Consider the following 27438-nt stretch of genomic DNA (forward strand, 5'->3'; position numbering starts at 1 on the left):
GAAATACTGGGTTTTGTCAGCTGCATGCTGTTTGCCAGTATGGGCTGAATAACTGCTTAAGGGAAATAGTTGAAATGAGGTTACCAGAGGAGGAGGTATTTAAAACTTTGAGTTTGAGTAGAAGAATTCAGCCATTTACCTTGAAAACTGAGGTGGGGGGGGTGAGGGTGAAGAACAAAACAGCAGCTGCCATGCCAGCTTGGTGGGACTTAGACCAGAAATTATTGCTTGGAATATGTGTTATCCTCTATTCCTGGTGCTGTTGCTCCCCTGATCACAGTTTGGGCTTTTTTATTATTAATCTTGAATTTATATAATGCAGAATGATAGCAGCATTTCTTCACAAAGGCATTTATAAAGGAGGGTAATATAGAAGGGACTTCATCAAGCAATGGGGCTTTTTTGCTAGAAATTCATTGAAGAAGAGGAGGAAATTGGTGCAGTAAATAAGAGCAAGGCATCTGTTGCATTGCTACATAAACAGTAACTGAAAAAAACCCTAGAATCCTGGCTGGGGAGATGTTAGGAATTGATCAGGAAAGGAAAAGAGCTCCATAAAACACTGAGATAAAATAATGAAGATGATTTCCAATGACAGTGTGATGTAGGTCTATCAGCACTCAGTCCTTTGCAGGACAGGAAAGACAGGACAGGAATGGTATAAAGCCAGAGGCATGGGTAGAGAGGTGAGTTTTCTCTGAAATGTTCTGATGAGCATCACTAATTTGAAAACTATATTACAAGGAGGGCAACTTTCTACTGATAGAATGGCATGTGGGAGGGACATCTGAAGGAATATCGTTTTGTTTGGGAACATTCTGGGAAATGCTTTCTACTTCAAACAGTACAGTTGATACTCAATCTTGCTCTAGCTTACACCCATGCATTTCTGTTGGGGCCCCAAGCTGCCACAAGACACAGTTGAAGAGAAAGTTAAACATTTTTTTACAGAAGCCAAATGTGAAACAATAAAACTTTTATTGCCACAGTGAAATACATAGTAAAGCTGACACAAAGCTTTCCTGTTCCTATCCAAGCTCTGCTCGGGGCTGTGGAATAGCTGATCAATTACCAGTACCTGGAATTTTGTCTCTGTGACTATATTGCAGATGCTTTGGTCATTTCTGTCTGCTCATGTTTCTTATTTGCATGCAGAAAGTTGTTTCTGCTGGAATTAATGGGAGTAGAAACAAGTAACGTTGGCTTCTTTTCAGATGTGCTTTCCCTGTGTTAGGTATGTGCTGTGTCAAAATGGAGATGTTTGTAGTTTATGTTTAATATAGTAATTTGCATGCGAAGTCAGGCTGCCTGGTTCATCTGGTTTCCTAAAACATGATTTGGAATTGCTTTCCTTTCAATCTTTTTGCTTGGATTGTATTCTTTCTTGGATTAAAATAGCCTGGTTCTTGTTGACTTGTGTGTTCATTGAATGGTTTGCACACACTCATGCTCTCGGAAAGAAAAACTTAGGCGTTCTGAAACACTTTGTGGCACTGAAACTGGGGAGCGAATTTTTCCTCATCTTTCCATGGCAGCCTCAGTGGAAAGCAGTAGTAGTTGATGTGAGCGGCTTAAACTACTGATTTTTGAAAAGGCTATATATATTTTTTTTTTAAAAAAAAAAGGTGCCTTTTTACATGAGTGTAAACTGTGAACAAATACATTGTATCGTGATGAAAAGCATGTGAGAACAGAGATTTAGGCACAGGAGGAAACATTCTTTGGGTTTAAAACATACTTTTTTGTTTTACAGTGGCCCATCCTCAGGAGCCCCACCACCCCTCTGAAAAGCCGGTCATCCACTGCCATAAATGTGGTGAGCCATGTAAAGGTGAAGTACTCCGTGTTCAGGCCAGACACTTTCACATCAAATGCTTCACCTGCAAAGGTAAGACCTTGATATTCATCTGTTAGAAATCAGTCATTTTGAGCAAATGTAATGTACCTTGAACCAGTGATGAGAGGTCACGCTTCCTGCCATCGGCCAGTTACAGGATATTCTCCTTGTTCAATATCTGAGGGATTTGTGGTTGGGGAGGGGAAAGAACAGGGGTGAAACGGCTGACTTGCACATGTACAAGCAGCAAGGTGATTGGTACCACACAGAAAAAAATAAATATGCAAACATTTATAATTTAATTGTATGAGACATTTGATTTTATTGGGAGGGGATAAATTGCCTCTACTTAAAAGACTCAAAATAGCACATTCTGCTCTGAATACTTAAGTGTTCATTCTTTTTCTTTTCAACTGTTCTCTGGGTGCAAGCTACACAATAGATAATTATACCTGAAAAAGATTTTAAAAAAATCTTTGTTCTTTTTAATATTATTTCCAATGTTATTTTCTTCATACAACTCTATGTAGACAGCCGGTTTCCTATATTCCCAAATAGCGAATTAGTCCTAATTAGAATCTTGCTGCTTTGGTGAATTTTTTTTCTGTTTATTTGGGAAACAGTGGAACAACACTAAACATCCAAGATGAAGAGCTTTATGGAGAGTCACAAAACATAGGAAAAAGAAAGTATAGCCCTAGCATCTACCCAGAAATCCAGTGTAAATACTTGACTTGGTTTCAGATGTTGTGTTGTATGTATTTCCTGTTGTTCCCACATACGGGGTGAATGTATGTTTAGATTGTGTAGTGTGATGGAGTGAAAAGGAATATAGTGTAAGTATTCTTAAGAAAATTCTGTCTTTTTATAGTTTTTAAGTGCTTTTTCAAGGATTTGGATAAATCTAGGATTTTTTTTAACTGTTAATAGCAACTATAGAGGAATTATAGAAGAAAGAAGGCAGGTTAATTAACATTGATAATATACAGCTGTGGGCTGGCTTCAGCAGCAATGGGTTGGCTGACATGGATAATGTACAGCTGGTTCCTGCTAAGTACTTAAATAGCTCTAAGAGGAATGGGAGAGGAGTACCAGATGAAGAGAGACCTGGAGGGAGGAGAGGGACATTCCCCCCCCCCCCCCGATGTAGGAGAGACTAGAAGGGGGCCTGGCTGAGGAGAGGCTGACTGGAAGAGGAGCCCAGAGAAGGAAGACCTGGGATGCAGCAGAGGCAAGAAGCAGGGTGGACTGGCCTGAAGAGGATGAAGAAAAAGCACAGACAGTAGATGAACTTTGGAAACCTTATGGGGGGTTGGTGGCGGTGCCGGGGCAAGGGAACTACTTATTGAAGTTAACCTGGTATGGGATGGTAAAAGCCCTGCTGCAGCTGGCTAGTTTTGATAGTGCTGTGACAAGCAACCATTGCCTTTCATTGCAGTTGATAATGAAAAATAAGCTCCTTTTAACTAATTACTGAAAGTAAGTACCTGCATTCAAAAAAAAACAACCCACCAGAAAGCCCTTCTGATGGATACTGCCATGGGAGGGAAGCATGCAGGGTGGTCACTGAGGGATCTGCTCTGGGGTGAGGGGGAGCCTTAGCCACGCGCTGGAGAAGAGGTGCTGTCAGTGAGTGAGCAGTGCAGACGATCGTTGCAAAAGGGGCAGGAGCAGGAGACAAGGTTTATCTATAGCAGCTGTGCTGACACCTCAGAAAAAGCCGAGCTTTTAAGCTGAGTGGCCAAAAAAATTTTGTTTTCATTTCTTGTGATTGGATTTTGCCTAAGTTCAAGAAATAGCAGTGTGTGCACTCTTGTGCACACTGTATATGTTTGTGTATCTATACATACTTGTGTGTATAATTATATGCACATATATGTGCACATGCTTGCTGGGGGGCCTCCATTTTTCTGGGCCTCTAGTCTGTGAGGCTGGGCCTTCTCTTTCTCTGTGAAATAATTCTCTTTCTCCTCCACCTCTCACGGGGTCTCCGTTCTCTGGGCCTCCCCTCCCACATGCTGGGATTCTCGGGGCATCCCACTCCTTTGGGCTTCTGCTCCCTGTATGCCTCCCCGACTCCTGAGGTCTCCACCTCCATGGGACTTTATCCTCTGAGCCTCCAACTGCTTCAGGCCTCCCTCCTTTTGGGGCTCCCTCTCGCTTGGTCTCCCTGACTCACTGGGCCTCCCTCTCCATGGGCTGGGATTTTCTGGGACTCCCACTTTTATGGAGGCCTCCCCATTTTTTTGGTGCCTCATTCTCCTGGGAGCTCCACTTGTGAGCATCCCGCTCGCTCCCGGCCTTGTTGACTCTCTTGTCCTCAGCCTCGAAGGGCTTTAAGTCTCTGAGCCTCCCAGTTTTTTGGGAGGCCTCCAAAAATTTTGGGCCACCCCGACTCTATACAAGACTCCTCTGTGTTGAGCCTCCCACCTTTTTATTGGCTTCCTGTGGTTTCAGGCATCCTACTCTTTTGGGGCTCTGCTTACCCCTCCCCAACCCCTGGGCCTCGCACACACACTCATGGGTCTCCCCTCCCACTGGGGCTCTCCCTCTGTGGGCTGCTGTTCCCTGCGCCTTTTGGCCTGGGCCTCAGAACTGCATGGACCTGCATGAGCCTCTCCCAGTCTCTGCCCCTCACTGGGCCTCCACTCTGAGCCTTGTCCGCAAATACGAGTATCTCTGTATTTCTATATATATATATTGCTCTACATATCTGTATTTGTTTTTGCCTAAAAGCTGTTGGGAAGCTGCGTGGCAGGCAGCTGGGTTCATGGCAGAGCTTTGCCTCCTGTCAGCCCCCGTTCTGCAAAGGGGTTCTAAGGCTTTGGGTTGTGGAGCTGCTTTGGGAATGGGGAGAGCCCTGCCCTGTCCTCAGGGCAAGGAGCTGAGGGGCTGCCAGCAACTCCAGCTCATGCCACTGAGCCCTCTGTGACCACATCAAGGACTCGCTGTGGTGGGTTTTTTTGGTTTTGTGTTTTGGTGGTTTTTTTTTTTTATAAAAAAGAGGTTTAGCAAAGCATTAAATAACTGTAAAACTAATCTTTTTGAAATCATCACCTTTGAAGGTGGGTGTTCTGAAGCAGGAGGCAATCCTGACTCCGTACGGTTTCTATTTAATGGACAACACAGGGTTGGCTGAACTAAGTAACCATGGTACATAGGATGAAAGGTGGTAATACGGAGAAGTATACAGGCTCATGAGGAACAGGGGAAGGGTTGCTTCTGTAGGACCAGTGTCTGCTGCATTAAGTCTTAGCACAGCATAGGATAGATACAATGAAAGGGCTTCAGGCTTGAGGTTAACATGGCAGAGCTGGTGGGGAGCATTAGAAAAGATGCTGGAGTAAATCAGAGTGACTGAGTAACTGAAGCAGAGTAGCAGAATCTATACTACAGAGTCTCTTACTTTAAACCTAAGTTATCTTTTCTGAAAGTCCCTATGTAGCACGTATGCTGCACATTCAGACTTTGAAAAGTGCCTTGAGCCTAGTCCCTGACTTTCAGTTATATTTTTCATGTTCCAAATGTGGATGGAATAGTATGGTATAATGATATAATTCTGTTCTGTTGTTTTCTAAATAAATGGGATATAACAAAAATTAGAAAAATCACTTGTGTACTGAAAAATGAATGACTAGAATCTAAGAAATTGTGTGTTTGCACTACCTGTGATTTTTAGTTAAATACAGCTTGACAGCTCAAAAAATACTTAACTTTCTCCTGGATATTGATGTTTTTCATCTGTGTCAAAATGGAGTGGTATCAGCCCATCATGGAAGGCAGAGCAGGGCACTATCTGCACTATTTCTGAAATGCTTGGGGAAATGCATATGTCTTTCTGTATTATAGTTGCAGTATTTCAAACAGAATTTGATACATAATCCCTAAGCAGTTCAAAACCAGCAACAAGTTATTTCTTTCTGCCCATAGTGAGTAGTGGTTTCAATTTAAGGAAGATGCTGGATTAGGCTAGTTCCAGCAGCAGACCAGCTGAGACACTTTGAGTCGTGAAGGAGAATTCAGGCCAGGCAGCAAACAGAATGCCTAGGACCTCCCGATAAAGCAGGGGGGCAGGTGAAACAGGGCTCTTGAGTTCTGCTGGATACAGGTTCATCTTGCTTTTTTGGGGGGTCTAATTTCTTTTTTTCACTTTTTAGTTATACACTGCTTTTGTGACTATTCTGTTGCAAGGCTTGTTTACTAGGATACTTCTCCCCCCGCCCCCCCCCCCCCCCCCCAACACAGGCAATATCTGAACTCATTGTGGCTTCCATTTATGAAGATATTTCCAAGATGATGACAGTTTACTATTCAGTGATATTATTGACCTCATGACTGCTTGCATCATGAAGATCACTAGAGAAAGGAGACCTATAGAAATATATCTTTTTGGTGGAAATGAAGCTATGATTTTTATTATTAGTTTGTTAGGGAAACTTTGAGCTTGTGGAAGGTGACTGGTTGCATGTGTTTGCTTAATTGTTTAGGAGGGAGAGAGATGACAGCGTGGCTTCTGCCTGTTTGTAGTATCTACAAATCCCAGTTTGAACTGAGAAGGGCCAGTGCTGAATCTTCTCTTGCTGTTCATTCAGCTGAATCTTCTCTTGCTGTTCATTCAGTCTGTGCCTTATTAGTTGGGTTTGCCAGCAAGTGAGTGTCATCTTTTCTGTGTTCATTTGTCTTGCACTGGGAGAAAGGAAAGCAGTGTATATGGGAGGTTGCTCCAAGTCCTGTTTTGAATCTTATACCTGGGCTGCAGAGCTTCTTTATTGTTGGCCTCTCATATTTAAGTGAATGCAGTTTTTGTTTAAAACATACAGTTATTTAGTTAAATTGCATGTTGTCTGACCATATGGTTCATACAAGTGGGACACAGCTGTTCAAGTGGTTTTTTTCCTCTTAATCTAATGGGGTTTTAATTTGACATGACTGTGACTCTACAGGAGGTGGAGTTAGACCCCTTCAGTTTATACAGTATGTTGTTAGCTAGAGGAAACAGCTGATACTGGTACCAGAACGTATCAGCTGCATCTACAGGTGGCTTGATTGGCTTTCTCCTTTCTGTATACTAAAGTTTGCTCAAGACTTCAACTTGTACATTTACAGTGTGAAAGACTTAAACAAGCTCATTCTTGCCTGACTGTCATACCTGCTGAAAACATTTTAAGCTTTTACCCATAGTCTTAGTCTGGTAGTCTGGTGAAGATGAAGATCCATTTCCTCATAAAGCTGTCACACTAGTTAATAGTTAATATAGTTGTATAATAGCAGTATGTATAATAATATAGCATGTATAATAATGAAAGCCCCCATTCAGTGTGAACCTGTTCTAACTTTGCTCTGTATGAGATTGCTTTCTTTGGTTTTTTTATTGCTGTCCATGCTCTCAGCTTTGTGTTTACATCATGCTGTTAAGTGTATTTGATATGATCATAATCCTGCTTCCCTAGGTTATGTCAGAAACGCATAGGCACTCCATGATTGCTTGGCATGTGTGTCAATGGTGCTGTTGCACTGCAGGAACACGGTGACTTAAGCGTCCAAGCTGCATCAGCCAGCTTAGGACATGCTTGTGTGTCATGTAATACGATCAGTCATCTTCCCCTGTAGTTTGGTGCTCTGTCCATCTCTGGAATCTTTCTCAGAACAGGATAACTGCTTTCTGACAAAGATGGCAAGTAAAACCTCCACTGATTGACGTGTTTCTGTACCCTCACGATAAGTTGCAGCTATCTGTTACTCCCTGCCTGTTGAGAAGCAAATGTATACAGCTGCTTTGTCCTATGCCTGGCAAGGCTGGCTAGTTCTATTTGTGACTCCAGATAAGAGCTGATTAAAAACCAAAGAGGTGAAAATGATGTGGCCTGTCCCAGAGAAGGTGAGCTCTGTCTGGCCTCCTGATAGGCAAAGAATCTCAGGCAGTCAGCAGCTGACTGGGAGCTGCAGTTAACAGGGGAAAGATGGAAAGAGGAGGGATAAGAGACACTGAGGGAGTGAAGCTCCAGCAGCACTGTTTAGAGCAGCTGTCTTGGGCTGGTTTATAACAGTCATTTACCTTGCTAAGGCGTGACACTTGCGTGTTACAAGTTTCATTGCATTCTGTATTACCTCCTGTTGTAATACCTGAGTCTTAATTTTCGTCTTAGCAGGAGTACACTACTCATACCGTAGCAAATTGCTATTGGTTACCAGGCAATGGAAGCAGCAGGCTGAGAGGAGAGGGGGTTAGAGGAGTACGTTGGAGGGAGAACAGGCTGAGATGGAGACCTCATTGGTTTACTTTTTGTCTTTAATAAGCATTAACATTAACAAGAATTCATTAGTAGCTTATAAAGAAATAAAAAGTTTTTCTTGTAAGCTTCTATCTACATGAATAACTTATCTGGGAAAACGAAGATTGCAGTGTCTGTTATGTATGCAAATGTATGTGGGATCAGGCCCTGAATTATGATGTGCATGAGCAGAGGTTTTAAAATCTGTATTTAAATTGTGATCTGATACAAATGATAATTTCCCATCATTTTCAGTTGATTAAAGTTCATTTTACCCTGCTGCATGTACTAGGAGAGGAAACTTTGAGGCTAGCAAAATTGCTATAATAAGACTTTATTATTAAGCCTGTGAATCATCTTCTGGGTTAGAGGGAAATGCTGGTTTCAATGCAGTGTATTGCTTAACAGAACAAGCTTTGAGTTTCATAGTAACAATGTAAAAGTTTACATAGCTTGATTTTGGTACATGTAGAGATTGGTTGCATTATTTTAAGACTGTAAAGTAGTATTTGTAGTAGGACTATTTCAAAGATTCAATGTCCCTGTTCTTGATGTTGAATATAAATTGGAAAACGTAGTTAGCATCCATATGGTAGCCTAAACTAAAATAAAAAAATAATCTCCTAAATAACAGTCCTACCATGAGAATATGGATGGTGTCCTAAAGTTTTCTAGTCCTCACTATGTGGTATAAATGTCTGTAATTTTATTAGGCTATGTCAGGTGGAAATGTTTTACTGTGTATGAATGTTTTACATGCTATAGTGATACCAGATACCAAAAGGCAATTACCAGCTAATAGTCTTGCTAATTATAAGGCAAAGCCAAGTATTGGCATACAGGAAACATTCCACAAACCTGGAGTATCCCACAGAGAATAAATGTTTAACTTACATTAAAACATTGTTATAAATCAGCATAAAGCAGTTTCTTAATTGCAGAACAAATGTGCTAGTTTTCCTCTTTTGAGTTCGATGCCTTTCAAGCTTGTTTAGGAACGCCCCCATCTATAGGTATTTCCAGAATCCTCTGTGATATGTTTAGGTTCCAGGCACAAGTCTGTTTCTTTTATGCGGTAACTTTTGTGAGGCTACATTAACTGTAGTTCAGTGAGCTTGACATGGAAGGGGGAGGGTTCCTAAGTTTAGATTTTGAGATTCTCGCTAATCTTTGACTTTGAACTGGATCTTCCTCCCTTGAAGGACTGGGCAGAAGTTAGGGTCATGTAAGCAGACACTGTATCAACAGGCTGGAATGTGTTTTAAATCACTAGTTCTTTGACCTTTGATCTGTCATCAGATTCCTTCAATGGTGGCAGGAGGAGGCTGTTAACTGGCTGCTGGGTAGTTAGTGCTATTAATAGTTTGGTGTCAGTGGATGTAAAGTTTAAATATGAGGACATTCTTGTAGTAGATATCCAGTGTAGTGTTTGAAAAGACCTCTGCATTTCCACAAATATTTCTGAAACAAAGATGGATCTGTGGACACGGTAACATAACTGGTGGATAGAATGTGCTCCTTTCTGAGCATCTGGAAATTATACAAGGTCCCTTGAAGCTCTGGATCACTGAACGAAAGAGCCTTCTTTATGTAAAAGCTCTCCAGGCTTATAATTCTCTTTCAGTACACGATGGTTCTGCTTGCCAGCTTGTGAACTCCCTTTTCAGCTTGGTTATTGAAACAGCCCTTAACATCATTAAGTCTTTCGATTTTTCTCAAGTGTTTGTATTTTCATTTTTTTCCTAAACCTGAGTGTCTCAGCTTTCACTTAAAGAAAAGGGCATTTCTAGTCATTAAAATGTGAAACATTGAAAAAATATGAGCCTGAAAAGCTCTAACAGCAGAATACAAATAAAAAGGACAGTAGTGTTACAGTATCCTGGTTTGGATGGTCAATTCAGGACTTTGGGAATCTGACTCAAGATCTTGAAGGACTGCAACTATGCATCCTTCATCCATGGTAGAAGGTCCCATGGAAGGGAATAAGGAAGAGGTTTTAAGGGTGACAATGGAAGAGAAGTACTTGTTGCTGAAGAGATTAGTAAACAAATCAAGTGAAAAAGCAAAAAGGGGGGCATGGTGTTTATCTGTATGCACAGGTGGACCTCATGAGGGCCAGCAAGAACATGTTTAAGGCAGCAATCAAGTTTGAACAGTTTAGAAAATCCAGGCAGCAATGGATTCTGCCCTTCCTGGGAAGCTAACGGAGGCTAAAATCTCTGCCATGACAGGAAATGGGATTCAGTTGTGAATTCATGCGTTCAGGTAGCTTGGTAGGAAAACAAGCCTCAGTGGCAGCTGGGAGAGTAACCGCCATTTCTGTATCTGCATTTCTCAGCTGCTGTGTCTGGAAGGCTGTTCTTTTTCTTGCAGCGATTCATATGTGTATTCCATTTCAGGTTCAGGCAAGGGCCTGGGAAGTTTGCCCTCAGATAGGCTGTTTTCCTGCAAAACAACCGTAATCCTCCCATAACCTGTAAGCAGCAGGGAGAGCTCTGTCTCATTAGTGCAATTTGGGATGTAGCCTTTGGGATAGCAATGGGCTGTTTCAGGACTGCAGCAGATTTTAAACTATATAAAATGCGTTGGCAGTGAAAGCTACCAGTCATCCTCCACACTTGTGGAAAACAGTCTCTGTGAGAATTCCTTGAGGGATCCCTTGCTCCCTGCTGAAGAAGCAACGGTGAGTGATGTGACTGTGAACTTTGATAGTAGGGCTCAGACTATACTTATAGTTCTATCTCACACTGTTCTCGGATCCTCTGACCCTTTTCTGCCCTTCCATTTGTTTTCAGTAGCAATGTCCTATTGTATTCGGGCCTTTTTTTCCAAGTTATTTTTTCAATTTTCATATAAAACACTGAATTGTTAATTTTTGGTTTAGGTGTTTACAGGAAAAAAATCCCAAGCAGTTTCATCCCATTCTGAAATGGATCCTTGTTTTGCTCTTGGAGTTTTAATGTTATTAGTGACACGATCTTCGTTCATTTGAGCCTGAGGTCTCTTTCAGTGACCAAGCACTTGACAGGAAATGAAATTAATTGCACTACTTGGCTGATCTTGATGAATGCTGACAGATGTCATGTCAGATTTTAACAAGCTACTGGATCCCTTTTGAAAGTAGAGGGTCAGCAGGATGCTTTACAGGTGCTTGATGAGTGGGGCAGAGCATCCTTACAAGAATATGGAAGGTTGCTTAAGTTTGTTGTCAATCCTTCCTTTGTCTGGCTTAGGTAAGGTTTGGGTGTTTGTTCTATTCTTACACCCTTCGTTTGCTTATTTATAATCTTTTTTAGAGAGATCTCTCATCTTGATAATTACATCCAAGCTGTCCCAGGCTAAACTTTGATATTTTTCCACTAATTGCATTTTCTTCAAGGTTCATTTCCCATAGACTCATAAATGACTTTGATCTCCACCTATTGCTTGGCTTAATGTGAAAGGTGTTTTAAATGGTTGAATGATTCTTGAATACCTTCGTGGATATTTCAGCTGGGAAGCTGTCACATTGCTACATTGGATACAGCTGTTGTTTGCTTGCTATTTAAGCTCAGGTATTAGCTATTGTCTGTTAGATTGTTGGAAAGACTGAAATGCATGTCAGGTGTGGACGTGGAGGTTTTCCTGTGCAGTATTGTTTGTATCTCCAGTATTGAGGAGAAAACCAAAGCAAGCTGACCTTGCAGGACTAAAGGCAGTGTCATGGCATTGATTGGGAAGTTAAGGCAAAACTCTGAGCTTATCCAAAACTCAGTCATCACTAGGGATTTCAGTTGAGTGAATGCTTGCACGAAATGTTTGGAGGTTTTGCTCAAGTATCCCACTGAGAATTACATGTCATAATGACAGTGGCACTCATAGTCTTGCAGGCAGGATGTTTGAAATGGACAGTCAAGGTTTTTCAAGGGAAGAGGAGAAGGGCCTGGCTGGAGGCCAAGGAATGCTTCTCAGACCAGTTTAAGAGAAGGAGAGAAATGCAGTCTCATCTTTTGCTCAGGAGGTATTTTAGCTGCTAGACCTTTCTTCCAGCTGGTGACTAGATAATGAAGCAGATTTTAACATCACCTGTATTTGTTCCATGTACATAAAGCTCTTTTGACTTCCCAGGGTTGTTTCTGAAGTCAGTCTGTTGAAAAGAGAAGAGATTCCAAAGCCACTGGGAATGCTGGACACAGTTCCAAACAGCTTGGATCAAAATGCATAGTCTCATCAGTGTATGGCAAAAAAACCCCTCCAGTAACAGGAATGTAACAAACAGTTATTAGGATCTCAGTTACAGCTTTGGCAAAAAGCTGTATGCTATTTCTTAATGGTGCCTTGTGCACCATCTTTCTGCAATGATAGCACTGCAGCGTGGTTTCTGAGATTTACCATTCTCATGTGGTTTTCTGATGATACTTTGTCATTCATTCATTCATTAACTTATTCCTTCAATAAAAGTGTTGAGAAGAGGAATAAAACAAAGGCAGAGAAAGACTTAGTTTATTTGAAATGTGGAAACTTTAAACTTTAATGAGAACGTGAACCTTGCTGTCATCAATACAGGATTTGTTAAGCTCTAAGGCAAAAAAAACACCCAACAAAAAACCAACCCAGATTTTTCCTGTATATTTGTTTAGATGTAGGTGATAAACTGAAACATTGCCAAATTCCTTTCTGCCTTCAAACAAGAAGTCCATTATGTCCTAAGGAATAAATGTTAGATGAATATTATCCTGCTTGAGAACAGCCCCATTATTCTATGAAACTTAAAAATACAAGAAAGAAAGAAAACCCCAACAGGAAATTGAATTTGCACCTTATTTAATGCATGGTGACAAAGCAGATCATTAGACTTCTCCATTTAATGAATAACATTCACGTCTGCAAAGTGAGATGCTGTAGTCATAGAGTTTGCTTGTGTGGTTTTGTTTCTTCAGTGTTGAAGTAATTTTTACTTAACATCAACGTTGAGCTATTTTACTAAGGGCCTGTTTTTTCAGCTCACTGACAACAACCCTATGGAAATCCTACATAATGCTCAGTAGGATCAAATCCTCTTCCATTTTGAAAAAATCTGACCTCTTCATTTTCATAGTCTCTGTTAAAGCTTGGAAGTGACTTAGCTTAAGAATAGTCCTGGTGCCTTGGAGATCACAGGCAACTGGGTAGCTCTTGAGCATCTGTATTTTGTCATAATAGCCCAGGCTTGCATACACAGACCTTGTAGCTTTGAGAGCTGACAGCAGCATTGACAGTATCTCTGATCTTTTTGTGTTCCAAGGTTGCATAACAGTAGCTCCAGAGAGGAGTTCAAGAGAGAAAAAGCTAGCAGGTTGGTGTTTTCCATGCAGTGGGAGGCAGAACGCTATTCCAGTTTATTCCATTCACAAGATAGGCGGGATCGTCTGTTTGGAATATGAAATTCTTTGATATACAGACTGAGAAAAAAGCTGAGTTCTTTCAGGAGCTGTTGAAGATTATGGTTTTCTTTTTTCATTTAAAGAAAAAGCTGATTTTTTAATTTATTTTTTTTTTTGTCCCTACACTTGTGGTACCTCAGGGAATAGAAATGCTCCCCAGTGTCTCCTGTTGCAGAAGTTCTGGTCATGTAAAACAATCTCTTCCATCCTATTGAGCAGGAAGAGTCTTGGGGAAATGTTATTCTCTTGTAGAACTATTTCCATGTGATGTATGTTTACAGAATACCTCTTGCTTTTTGCATTCTCAAACATGGTTTTTGCATTGCTATTGGCTCCACAAAGTAATTCTTTCACACTTGTTTTCCCCAGCAGTATAGGAAAAAAACAGAAGAACACAATTTGATGTTTCCTATTAACTGTCACCATTTTGGTATTAATTTTTCTTTGATGACATGAATCTTGTATTGCAGCAATTGCCTAGATCACCCTATTAGGATTTATTGTACATATGTAGCTATCACAGCTGGTCTAGCTTTATAATAAAAATAATCAAAATTCATCCATCTTTTTCTGTGGTATTTCTACAGTGGTCATAAATATCTGTGCTAAGGCAATATGTTTAAACTTGAGGGAATTTGTTGTCATATCCACGACTTACGCACAGTTGCAAAAAAGGAGGGGAAAAAAAGCTGTTAAAATCCCTTCCTTGTTTGCACATGGCATTGTACACCAAGTGTGGATACAGTCATGTTCATCCTTTCTGATTTGATCTCTGACTCAAAGTGAAAGCAGCCGACTGGAACGGCATTTTTCCAACCATGGGTGTTAACAGCCTGGGTGACCCTTATTTTGCCCATGTAGCTTAAAGCTGTGATTAGTGATAGGAACACATGTACTAAATTGACTGCAAAAATCCGTTGTAATGTGAGGTTGCCAGGACTTGTCTTTAATTCTTGCAGATTGGTGTGTGCTTCCTGCTGTGAGTATGCCAAAGATGATGAACCTGCTGGTGGTTCACATCAGAAGCAGTTCTGCTTGTGTCTGAATTCATGATTGCCAGCACGAGAGAATTTAACTCACTCTGAGTTATTGACAAAAAGAATAAGAAAGGGGACTTGATAAAGAAAAGGGCAGTAGAGGGATCTTCTTTTTAATAATAGTAATTACAGTCTTTAAAAGACTTGCCAAGTAATTTTATCCCCCATTTTCATTGTTAGGCTTCAATCCCTGTGGCCATGCAAAAGGGATAAAGCTTAATAATTGTGAGTGTGTGGACCCTTTCTTTCAAAGTTTGTAGTGGTTTTTGCAAGCAATGATCTGGCACAGACCTCTGTACAGTACTGGATTAAGCTGGATTTTCAGAAGAAGCTAGAATAGTGGTTGCATTGAAAGTTACTTCTCATCATTCTACCTTATTAGGCCCATTGCCCAGGCAGGTAAAGAGGGCTGTAATGACTAAACAAGTTTTTGAAAAGGTGACTCATTGGTAGAACTGGGGACCATAGTAAAGAGCCGGAGAGTTCATATATGCAGCTTCTGATGCAGAACCAGAAGCATGCCGAGTGCTTTCAGCTTAAAGCTGAAATTTATCTAGACCTGGATGTCAAAGCTACAAGCTAAATGACAAACTGTAATTTAAGAAATTGCATAGACACATGAGTATTCCATAGCTCGTTATGAAGTTTAGCAGCTTCTGAAGCATCTAGTATTGACCACTCCATGACAATACTCCGGTTCATACACTGTAACTACAGGATCTAACAGTCTCAGCGCTGAAGTAATCCCTAACAACTTTTAGACATTGAAGTAGAATTCTCGGTTACTCCGTGACTTAACTGTAAGGAATTGTAAGGCTCCACCAAAGGTAACTTAGAAAAGCAAAGCTATTGCAAGTGGGCTTAGGTTTCACCTCTGAACCACCAGTGGAAAATGATGAGATGGTTCCCGACTCAGGAAGGGTCTAAGGTGATGTGGTGTAGAGGTCACAGTATTTTCTGCCTTAGTGGTTGCATGGTATTATACCAGTAGTTTGAAAATAATATTTTAAACAAAATGGAGATCAGTAGAAGAAAACAAAACGGAGGAATGAAAGAGGGCTGGTTTTTTGGAGGTGTACCTGAAAACCAACTTGGAGCATTTTAAAGCATTATAATAGAGCTTAACAATAGTTCTCTGTAATTCTCTTAAGTCACTGATGATTGAGTTTTGGTTGCTTGTGGATTTAATGCCGCCATGAAATGTAGTTTGTTTGCACATGGTATATTAACTGTTCTATGCAGAAATGTGAAACTGGAAAAATGCTAGTATATTGCTTTAATTCTAAGCTGCATTTTAATCATCCTGTTTATTGTTATTCTATTAATTATTGTTACAGTAATAGTCATTAGACCTTTGGAGCTTGGCAACAGGCAAACAGAATTTGCAATCCCTGCCCCAAACACCTTGCAATTTTAATTTTCAAGGCAGGTAGTTAGTAAGATATTAGCCCATTATAACAGGGGAGAGAACGAATGGTGTGCGAATACACCGATATTGTATTGGTGTATTACAATGATATTGTATCATGCTTGGAATTTGTGGCAGAAGGATGAGTTGAACCCAGTTCCTCTGATAATCTTCCTGCATTTCATATTGTCATTTTTCAAGGACTTTGTAACTGCAGGGACCTAGAATACTGCTTACATTTTTTTCTTAATAATCAGAATTTATGTTATATGATATTTCTGATATTTGATCCGAACGTACTTGAATGTTATGAAGAGTGATGAGATGCAATTACTTGCAGAGTGAGAGTTAAGCTAGCATCCTGGGCTGCTGTGAAGAGTAGTTTCTCATAATGAATTACACAGAGCAATATACAGACAAGCAGGAGTAGCTGAAACCAAAATGCCTGGGAGCACCCATATATATATATTTGTCTAAGAATTCATCTAGCAGCCCCTATTTATGCTTTCTCACTGAGAATAAAGAGGACTTTTTAAAGCTTGCATGAAGCAAGTAGTATTTTTGGTGCTACTGTGGGATGTTAAATAGGTAGGTTTAAGTCCTTTGTTCAACCCAAGCTAAACCTCAAGTGCGAAATTCAGTCTCCTATCTCCCATGGCATTTTCTCTTCATAGGATTTGGCTGTTAACAGGATGGATTGCTTTCTGTCTCCTGTCTCTCTTTCTTAAAGCAGAACAAGCACCTGATTGTAATGTGTTTTGGTTTGGGTGAATAAGCATTGTGGAAAAATGCCAAATCACTGAAATCCTTGACTGATTCTTCACCCTCTTACCGATACAATTATTTTTCCGCAATAAGGTTGTATGTGGCCACAAGTCTATATCCAAATATTAGAGTTGTTTATCTAATCCATGATGTACAGGGAGTATAGTATATAAAAGACTAACACAAGACCAATGCAGATCAGGCACTCAAGGGTAATAGCAGTTCTTAGGGCATTAATTTTTTCAGAACACAGGTGGGGAATACTCGTCCTATTGGCTTTATTCAGTGTCTGATATACTGTTTTATAGTTTGACTGTATATATCATGAAGTGTATATGGTGGAGGTGTAGCTAGATTTTTAATGCTTGATTATCTCTTCACTGCCACTTTCTTGCAGTATTTATGTCTAAATTAATACTGTAAAATCACCCTGAACATTTCAAAGGTGATACTTTTTAAAGCAAAACAAAAAGTATTGCTGCAGCAATGGTGAAGCAGGTCAGTGTGATCTGGGAACTGGAGGAGTTAATCAAAACCATACAACATACGTAAAATATTCATTGTTTCATAAAGAATCAGCACCTTGAAAGCTTTTTAAAGCACATGGTTGCAGGAAAAATGTATGCTGGTGCATAAAATAGCAAAATCTGTCCTGTTTATGGAATCATTTATTTTCTTCTGCTCATCTTCAGTCCCAGAAGGGAAAGCAAGTTTGCATTGGTACAGATAACTCTGATAACGTGATTAACAGGATGATGTGAGGTAACCAAGGTCTTGGCAAGGACCAAGTACATGAAAGCTATGATGATGTAAGATTGCTCTAAAGGTCTTTATTACAAGCTGTCTTGTAGCCAGAGAATACCAACCATCTTCTGGGACGTCCAGGCATGTAGTAACAGGAGGAGAAAGTAGAAGTCTGATAGAAGGGAGAAAGACCACTAGGGTCCTCCAATTTGTCAGCAGCATCGACTGTTGCTGACATCCTTAGCAGGTGTATTTTCCCAATATATTTGTGTGTTTTGTTTTGTTTTTTCTTTCAGTGTGTGGCTGTGACTTGGCACAAGGAGGCTTTTTCATTAAGAATGGGGAATATCTTTGCACCTTGGATTACCAGCGCATGTATGGTACCCGCTGCAATGGTTGTGGGGAGTTCGTGGAAGGAGAAGTAGTGACAGCTCTGGGAAAAACTTACCATCCAAGCTGCTTTGCCTGTACTGTTTGCAAGTAAGTTATCCCTTTCAATTACCATGGTGTGAACCCACTACAAGGAAAACAGGGAGAAAGGTGTCACCCTGAGATACAAATCTCAAGACATTTCTCTTTGGGGAGCATTTGGTTGGAAAATATCTTCTGCAAGTCTGACTTTGAGGGTCTTCAAAATACCACTCAGTAACAGCTTGTCTGTTACATATAGTTCCCTGTTCCAGAAAGCTACTGTCACAGATGAAAGGATTAAGTACCAGGCTTACATATTGAGATAATGGACATGGGTTGAGTTGAGTTCAGGTGATCAGCCCAGCTTAATGGGAGAAATGAGATAAAGCAAAATTCAGGATGCTACAATAGTCATTTCGGCTATAAGGACAGTTGAAAAATTGAAAATATACTGGAGACTCATTTTCACATCATGTAAGAAGACATGGCTTTCAGAAACTGTGATCCTCCTCTTCTTCCCAAATACCGTTTCTGTGCCCAGTAAGAGAACCAGTCTTCAGTTTTACACGAAATAAAAAGAAGTTAGCTAAGACTGTGTGGACGGGACAAAAGGTGGCATTTAAACTTGTTTTTGTTTAAACTCTCACTAAGGTATTAATACACAATTTAGACGACTGGGCAGAATTTCCACATGCTCTCATAGCCCATTCATTTGCACAGTTCTATACTTGAAAATCTCAGTTGAGCTTTACAGCTTAAACTTGATGCAAAGACCCTGTACATACTGTTCTTTACTGGCTGGCTCTAGCACTGAGACTATGCTAGAATTTAGGCTGTCGTAGCAGATACATTACTGCTATGGTGATCAGTATAACATTTTGGATATGCTAGGGGAAATAAAGCTTCTGCAGGTCTTCATAGGAGTGGTACATTTTTATAGTAGTAAAAATAATCTTCTAGACATAAAGTGGAAGTGATATAATGATTCTACAACTTAACTAAGCTAGAATTAAGATGAGCATCAAGTGGTTCATTTCTGCAGTTCTGAGCCCTGGAAGTAAAAAGAAAGTTTTCTTAAGTTTCAGTGTAATGTCTGAGGTACGCAGTTGTAGGTAGATTTCATAGAAAGGGAGAACCCAAAAGAATGGGGCCTGTTCCTTTGTAGTCTGGAAGAGAAGTAGGACAGTAGAGTTCCCCAGAAGTCAGAACCTGGCAGCAGTTGAATTGTCTGAAACATAATAAAGGAGGATGACATGAACAAGAAAGGCAAGAATGTACGTTCTGAGACAGTACCTTGTTGGAGATTCCATCATATGATGTGTCTGACAGACTTGCAAGGTGTTACCCTAACCTTTCATAGCTGTCTCTGATGAGTAGTCCAAGTACTTTGTCCTAGAGCCTGGTACACTTTTTAAGATCTTTTCTAATGAAAGTATTTTGATTGGTCTTCCATTTGGTTTAAGTAGTGTGTGAATTTACTGCATATTAATAATCATATGATGTGTATGTTTCAGTTTTATTTCCCAAGGACAGTGTGAAAGTAGATGATACAGTATGAAACATGCATCAGTTTTCTGTACGTTGATTTACATCAATCTTTTTATGTTGAATGAACAAAAGAGGAGTTACTGGAGTAGATTAATGGAATGCAGCGTTGCTGCTGATTTATATATGGCCCAGTTAGGAATGGCAATGGAAAGGAAACTAGAACAATGCCTTAAATGTTTTGTGGAAACAAGCAGATGTTCATTTGTTAAGCACAGTTTTGGAGTGAGGTGTGGTGTGGGGGGTCTGTACTCAGCAGCTAAAGCTGCTTACTAAAGATTTGGATTTGCTGAACCTTCTTATTTTAGTGAAATCCTCATACAAAATGTTGTTCGTCCTCTGTTTCATACACCAAATAAGAGTTAACAGCAATGTCAACTTCTGCCTAACACACATTCTTAACATTTTATTTGGATCAGCAAATAATATCAAACTTCCATAGCCTTTACATTTCTCCTAACACCATCTGCACAGTTAGCAATTACAGTAGTGTTTCTGTAATGTAGATACCTATTGTAAATCTTCAAAGAGTGAATGTGGGTAACATTTGATATTTTTTTGCAAATGAATACATCTACTGTAATGTATATCATTGCTGAATACAGATGATATTAGTGTATTTATGAGTGACTAGCTCCACATTTCTTCACTAGCCTCAAGACCAATTCCGGTTCTTCCTTTTGAGTTCTCTTTTGTACCATTTGCTGTCCACAACATCATGCTGAGACCATCACAAATGTAGCTGTTGTGTCTAAGCAGATTTCACTGTCGTCTCCTCTTTAGATGAAGTGTGCTTGATAACTTTTTTAAACCAAAATACAAGTCTAACCTCTGCTCTGTTTGCATCTACAGATTGTATTTCTTGCAGTGCCTGGCTTTGCCAAGGCCACATTGCAGAAACAATTTGACCTCCGTTTCTGTAAAATATTGATTGCACTGGGTTGGGTGGGGGAAGGCAGCAAACTTAAGATATATGGAACAGAGGAAAATTTCTGGCGTAACCTTTGCTAAACCACACTTTTCTCTTTAACTCTCCAGGCGTCCATTTCCACCGGGCGATCGGGTTACCTTTAATGGAAGGGACTGTCTCTGTCAGATGTGTGCTCAGCCAATGTCCTCCAGTCCAAAAGAACTGTCTGCCTCGAGCAGTAAGTATGCCATCTTCCGGCTGAAGCCTCTCACTTTCCCAGGCTCGTCAACATTTGGTTGAAATGAACTTAATACAATCATTCATATTTGTTGGGTTTTTTTTTTTCACCTTTAGAAATGTAAACTATCTCTGTGAACCATCTTTTTTTCTCTTTCTTTTCCTACCCCCCCCCCCCTCCCCAAAAGTGCCTGGTACTACAGGTGGGAAGACACACATTTCAATATGTGTAAGATATTTTCAAAATTACTTTTCCCCAATGACTGGATTTTTTAAATGGCTGATTTTTCTTTTACAGGCACTGGAAAAATATCTAATTGATGAAATCTGAGGTTTCAGAGTTGATAGATTCTGGTTTTTTTTCATGTATAATTGCACAGGTTTAACTATTCAAAAGAGGACAAAGTCAAAGGAAATTAATTTTCTTCTACTATTTAACTTTGATTTAATTAAATTAGCCTTTAAAAGGACTATCACCAGGATTATGATTCCAGTAGACTGCTACTGCAATGATACTGTGATTAGAACCTCAAGAAACCATTGTAAAAAAGAGAGAAAGCAAGTAGAGGGGCAAGGAAATGAAGACAGTTTGGGAGGGAAGTTAACTTGGTTTGCTGTTGGGTTTTAATGCTTTTAAAAGATAATTTGTAAATTACTGATATTAATCTCTGCCTCTGGTAGTTACTTTTGTAAGTCTTTGGGGATTTCTGATTCTTTCTCTGACTGCTGGATTGTATTCAGCACTCCAAGCTGTAGTGATTTACCCAATACAGTTTTATAATCCAAAATGGCTGCAGATTTCCTTGTGACACTAGGCAGTTTTCCACCAATGTTGGTTTCCTTCAGGGAGACACTCTGCATTTTGTACTGGTACTTGGCTTTGAGATCCTAGGATTATAAAGTGCAATGTAAAGGCAAAGCTGGATAATATTTGTCTCAGTGGATGAGTCAGGTGAATCTCGGGTTATCTGATTCGCCTGAGAATATGTAATCAGACACTTAGTAAAATGGAAAATGAGAGACTTTTTTTTTTGTTATCATGCCTTTCTGTCAAGTGATACTTTTCCAGTGTAACTGTAGATTGGGAGCTGAAAATGCATAGGCCTAATCAGATAAGGAAGAGTTTAGGAACCTGAAAAAAGCCTTACAAGATTTACAAACCAACAAAGAAATGTGCGAGGAACTTCAAACACCCACAGTCCTTTTGAGACAAAGGAATGGTGTCCAAGTTGTATTTGAGTTACTGATATTTAGGAGGCATAATTGGCAAGGAACAGCAAGACATAGGGATCTTGGATAGTACTGAGGTTTTTCTAAATGTGTCACAGCAGTGGTTCGCAAACAGCTGGTGTTCAATAATAGAAGTATCTGGGTCACACTACATCTGGTTTATAGAAGGTGACACGCTTATCCAGCAGTGTGGCTGCTTCCCAGAGACATGACTCCAGGTGCCAAAACGTCTCCTAGCAAATGATAGGTTCCAGTTGTCTGATAGCAGGTGAAGGAGCTGGAGAGTCACTTCCTGACAGCCCCAAGTCTCTGCTCGAGTTGCTTCTTGGTTTCCATACTGAAGACATAGGTAGCAAGGATCGTAAAACAATCTTTCCTCCTACTTAAGATGTGATTGATTTTTTTTTTTTTTTAATTACAATTGGGTCCTGCTGACCAGACTGCTTTATTAGTACACACAGCAAGAGAGCTCCTGCTCTTGACAGCTTAGAGTGCACTACGTCAAAATCTTCAAGTACCTGCCACTATGCATCTTGTTCTTTTATGGACAAAGACTTGTAGAAAGATATAGTGTAGAGTTTCTGGTCATTTTAGAGCAAAACTCTCCAAAACAGGACAAAAGTGAAACCACCATGTGTTTATAGCTTCAGAAAAACTCAATTAAAATAATACTAATGAACCATCCTCTGTCTTCAAAGATTTGCCAGCTGCTGCTTTAGCTTTGTGCAAAAATTGACTTAGGTATGGAGAAGTCTTTCTTGCTGACACTGAAGAGTAAATTTTAATTAGTGTGAATTTTTCTAATCCATTGCCCTTTTTTGAAAGGATGCATTTTTTAACACAGCTTCTTTTAGAAGAGATGCACATTCATACTACGCACCTCTTCTACATCCTATATTGCTGTCAGTTTCCCCTGATTGCTTCCAAGTAGATTATTAGAGGAGGCTTTCCTTAAAGTAAGGGAAATTGGAAGTGAGGAAATTCAATTGACTGAAAGTGTATCAGGTTTGAATTGGTTTATGTAATGTGAAAGGAAGCCTTCTATCCACTAGAATGTCTGCGTTCATGTTGACATGCCATTTTTCTGAGATCTGTTACTTCACAGGCTTATTTGACAGCTTTGATTTCAAGGAAAATCAAAAGTCTCTAAATACAGGGGTTAATATCTTGAGTAACATGAACCTGAATATTGTAACACTCATTTATAATGCACATCAAGGAAAATCAGGAGGAAAAATACTGAATAATTAATATTTATTTTTTTGCTTAATATTAGTTGGGTCCATGACACTTATTTATGTTGTTAATATATTTCTTTTGCTGCACATATATTGCCTGGAATAATTATAGCTATTTTCCATAAGAACCATTTCAGTGATTCCTTTTTTATTCTAGCTTTCTAAGACACTCTTTTTCACTATACAGATGCTATAAAGTAAGCATAATTCATAATTTAGTCAACCCTATTTCTTAGACACTGCTAGATGTACACGGTGCACTAACTTTGGGATTTTCATTCATTCAGCAGGAAATCTAATACCTAAATATGTGTAAGCAACTTTGCAGACAAATAAAATGGGTGTTGTTCATCTTTGTTACTGTTTTATTTCATATGATAGCTTGATAAATGAGGTGTGATCTGTAAGGCAAAATGATGCAGAGCAGCACAGAAGCAGGGGACAACTAGACAACACTGACTAAAAGTGTTCATGGCTTGGATAGTTCAGGGGTTTCAAGGTTCTGACAAAGACAGGTAGTTATTTTCTTTGGGGCTCAGTAAAGGAGTAACGTAAGTAATTTATCCTGGTATTTACTATTTATATTTTAAATGGTGTCCAGGTTTTGTGTACAACATCATGATTATCTGGTTTGTACTGTCTTCAGCTCTTCCTGCTCTCTACTGTGTTACAGCTACATGCAAACACACCTGTGTTTGTTATGGTCCATGTTGTCTTTCCAGAAAAGCAGTTGTGCAGGCATCTATTATTTCTAAATTTTAGGCAAGACTGCAACTTGTGTGTTTGGTTATTTGGTGGTGGGTGCCCTGTTTCTCTCCCCTTCCCCTCCGTTTTACCTTCTTTTAATTAACATCTGCTGTATTGTACCTCTGTCCCATAGACGACAGCCTCATTTCACTGTCCCTCAGCATTTTGTATCTCCTATTCAGTGGACTGTCTTTGAAAACCACCTTCAAAAATCTGCAAATTACATTTTTTTTCCTAATTTCATGCTGTCTTTTAGAGTGAAAAAAGTCATAGCCGAAGTCAAACTTCTGATTTTTGTTGTTGCTGTTACTGTTATTTTTTGTTGTTTGGGGATTCATGGTTTATTGTTTTCATGTTGTCAGAGGAGTGAATTACTGGTTACTTCTGTTGGACCTGGAAATTCTGCGTGTAGGCTTTCTGGTTTTTTCATACATGTTTTATGTATCAGGGTAGGTACTTAAATTTCAAGGGTCTGTTCTCTACCAACAAAATGAAAAAATAATGCTGCCCAAGTTTACATGTGTTGCGGTTGTAAAGCAAAACGAAGATGGTACGGTGCTTAGATGATGCAGTCCTTAGTACTGTACTACTGCCCGAGTCTTACCTGTTGGTGCTAAAGTCACAAAAATTAGAAAGTTTGTGTGTTTTTTACTTGTGTAAGGAGAAATTAAAGAACCTGAAGTCTGCCTAAATCTTTGTCCTTCAGCCGTGTTAAGGTTAGGTACCTTTGAAAGAGTAGGATGAGCTTTATAATATTCTTTCCAGCCCCTGGCATCTCAAACTATTTTATTTTTGCAGCAGCCAAATGAGTAGTGACTGAGGGTGCGTGTTCTCCATTTCTGCTAGCACTAGTGTGTGAAGCAGAGGCAAGTAGGCTGACCACGTTGACAAGCTTACCCTCTTTGATACTTCTACATTAGGGCATTTTATCAGTGAATTCTCACCAAGGCAGCTAGTAAGTGAACTGATGCAAGCATTTGAAGATAAAAATCCCTAGTTTAGTCAGACCTTCATTTTTAAAAAGTACCACACTGGCTTGCATTTCTTCTTGAACACACAAGAGGTGTCATGAAAAGTATAGCTGAGAGCAGAGCAGCCACAGAGAGATCCCCCACACTCAGGGGTAGGCACGTGAGGTGTTGCCAGCAGTCTGCACTGGTGGAGCTCAAACCAGCCATCTTGGGGCTCAGGGCTCATCTCTGAAATTCTCAAGAGACTACATGTCTTTGAACACAGTTCAATACATTTCCCTCTTGCTCAAGCAGAGATTTTTCCATTAGGCATTCCACTTAAGTAATAAGAATATTATGTTAGTTCTCCACCAGAGGTTGAGCCCTGTCTCAGGCGGTTCCTTGTATGGGTGCTGGTAAAGAAGTTTTAGTTATTTCTGATGACCTTTTTGCTGAAAGGTTGGATCATTTTAGCGATGTACATGAACTAACTAAGAAATTGCATTTCAAATAAAAGGAGGGCTTTCTAGATGAATAGGAAAAAACTCCCCATCCAAAAGACGCTGAAGCGTTACAATCCCCTAGCAAGAGTTTTCATTTTAAAAATTAATCATATTTTTAAATGATGATGGAGACTTTCAGTTTCCTCTTCTTCAGTGAAATAGATACTTGTGTCCTGTATATGCCAAGATACCCAGTGAGGATACTGTTGAAAAGAAGCATGAGGGTAAGCTATTTCAACTCCCCTTTCTTTGTAACAGACTCTCCTGTGAGTTAAGAGCATTACAGTACAGCCAAGATGTGGACCAGAGTTTTCAAAATGGCCAGTGTTACATATGCATAAATAATCTTTGGTGCAGCTGTTCCCCGACCAGCCGGCGTCCACGTGGAGATTTCACAATACTGTTTTGTATGTTTGTCCTTGTCTGTTTTGCACATTATGTTCTGGTTCAAAGAATCCAAGTTCTCTGGGACAAATGCTTTCATGCCTATCAGTAGAGCCTGACAGAGTTGGATCCTGGCTCACAACTGGGGATCTTAGCTCTACTGTGATATAAATAATAAACTTAACGCTCTATTAACTTGTGGGAGAAAGATATCTTTGTTAATTATTCAATAGCCTTATCATCTTCAAATAAGATGCAGTCAGTAAAGCTCCCAGTAAATATCTGAAATTTCCAACAAGGTTTCTGGTAATGTTGAATTAGAGCAGAGCCAACATACCTTACCTCTTAAAGAAGAAGGGGTGCAGGAAAAAATGGGAATTATCTTTTGCCTCACTACCCAGAAAGAGGGGGGGGGGTGGGGGGGTGGGAAGTGAGGTTGTTTTTTAAACAATGAAGCATCAGAATGGAGAGGAAACAAATTTACTTGCAGTCCTCCTTTAAAGACTCTCTAATTTGTAATGCAGTTTTATATTCGGGACAAAACTGACTGTTCATTAGAAAACAATATAGGTGATTGTTGCCAGTATACAGAAATAACATCTGAGCTGATTTATAGGCATCACAAACTGCTTCATTAGAAATTAGCTGAGTGATAAAATGGTTGCAAAATTCCTTTTAATTGTAGTTCTCATGAAAAGTCTGCAGCTAAGATTTGTGAATGTTTAGCCACATTTTACTCAGTTTTTATTATTTTGTTCTTTATCCTTTTTTTCCTGAGCTGTCTGAAAACTCCTTCAAGTCCATTGGGAAGACTTAAACAAGTGAGGTGGATGAGCTTGGCTGACTGTAAGCAAGCTATCTGCAATGATTTTTGGCCTTAAAGTGTTTTAAGCAACATCCAACACATGATTTTGAGCTCATTCTTAGGAAATACCATACAATTCCAAACTGTGTGTCAAAGCTACATAGTGTATAGGTATTGTACAAATACGTGGCCCAGATGTGGATAGGCTTTGTGTGTCAGGCACGGAGCCTGTTTTTTTGCCTTAAAGGATACACACTCACAACATAGTGCATACCCCAGGGAACTTAGGATCAACAATTTTGGGTTTGAACATGCATTTTTTTAAATGTATTTTTTGAAATCCTGTGTATAATTTGGAACCTTAAATGTTGAATATTTTTTGTGTGCTATAACACAAAGATTTTGTTTCATAATTGCTAGCTCATCTGCTAAAGATACAGAAACACTCACATACCTTTGTGGCATTAAAGCCTGCATACCTGTGTTTAGGTACTGAAGATTCAGTTGAGGATTTTGGGGGCTTGACAGAAGGGTGTCTTGATGTGCTTTGACTATTTGATGTAGTCTTATATCTCTTTTTTTGATTTAGCGTAGAATAAAAATGTACCACAGACATGATTGATTTCAAACACTGTGATTTGAGTCACTGATTTTAATCATGGTTTACCTAATAACGCAGGAAACCTTGATTAGAATAACTTTAACCTTGTTTTACATTTAGATTTTAAATTATAAAAGGCTAATTGATAAGCATGAGGATACTCCATATCTGTACACATTTACTTAAGCTAATATAGGTTCTGCATAAATTCATCATATTCTTTAACATCTTTATTTTGCCCTCATGGCTACTTTTGCTCATGATTTATGTCAAGCTCTATTTGACTGGAAATTGAAATTTAATTGGAATGCATAAAATAGCATTATGGATTTTTTTAAATTTCAAAAACTTATTAAAATCTGCTAGACACACAAAGAAAGTAAATACATTAAAATATATTTTAATTTTGGAA

General features: G+C 39.5%; 1 protein-coding gene across 16 annotated transcripts in view; it reads left to right on the forward strand.

Annotated features, from left to right (window-relative positions):
* The window catches only part of ABLIM1 (actin binding LIM protein 1), a 206274-nt gene that overhangs the window by 93054 nt on the left and 85782 nt on the right, over nucleotides 1-27438 (forward strand). For all 16 annotated transcript variants that reach the window (XM_040605481.1, XM_040605476.1, XM_040605482.1 and 13 more), the window contains exons 2-4: nucleotides 1754-1888; nucleotides 17762-17945; nucleotides 20460-20569. In XM_040605481.1, coding sequence (XP_040461415.1) covers nucleotides 1754-1888; nucleotides 17762-17945; nucleotides 20460-20569 — 429 coding nt within the window. The remainder of the gene's footprint in view (nucleotides 1-1753; nucleotides 1889-17761; nucleotides 17946-20459; nucleotides 20570-27438) is intronic.

The sequence above is a fragment of the Falco naumanni genome, chromosome 9 (genome assembly GCF_017639655.2).
Source record: "Falco naumanni isolate bFalNau1 chromosome 9, bFalNau1.pat, whole genome shotgun sequence".
NCBI lineage: Eukaryota > Metazoa > Chordata > Aves > Falconiformes > Falconidae > Falco > Falco naumanni.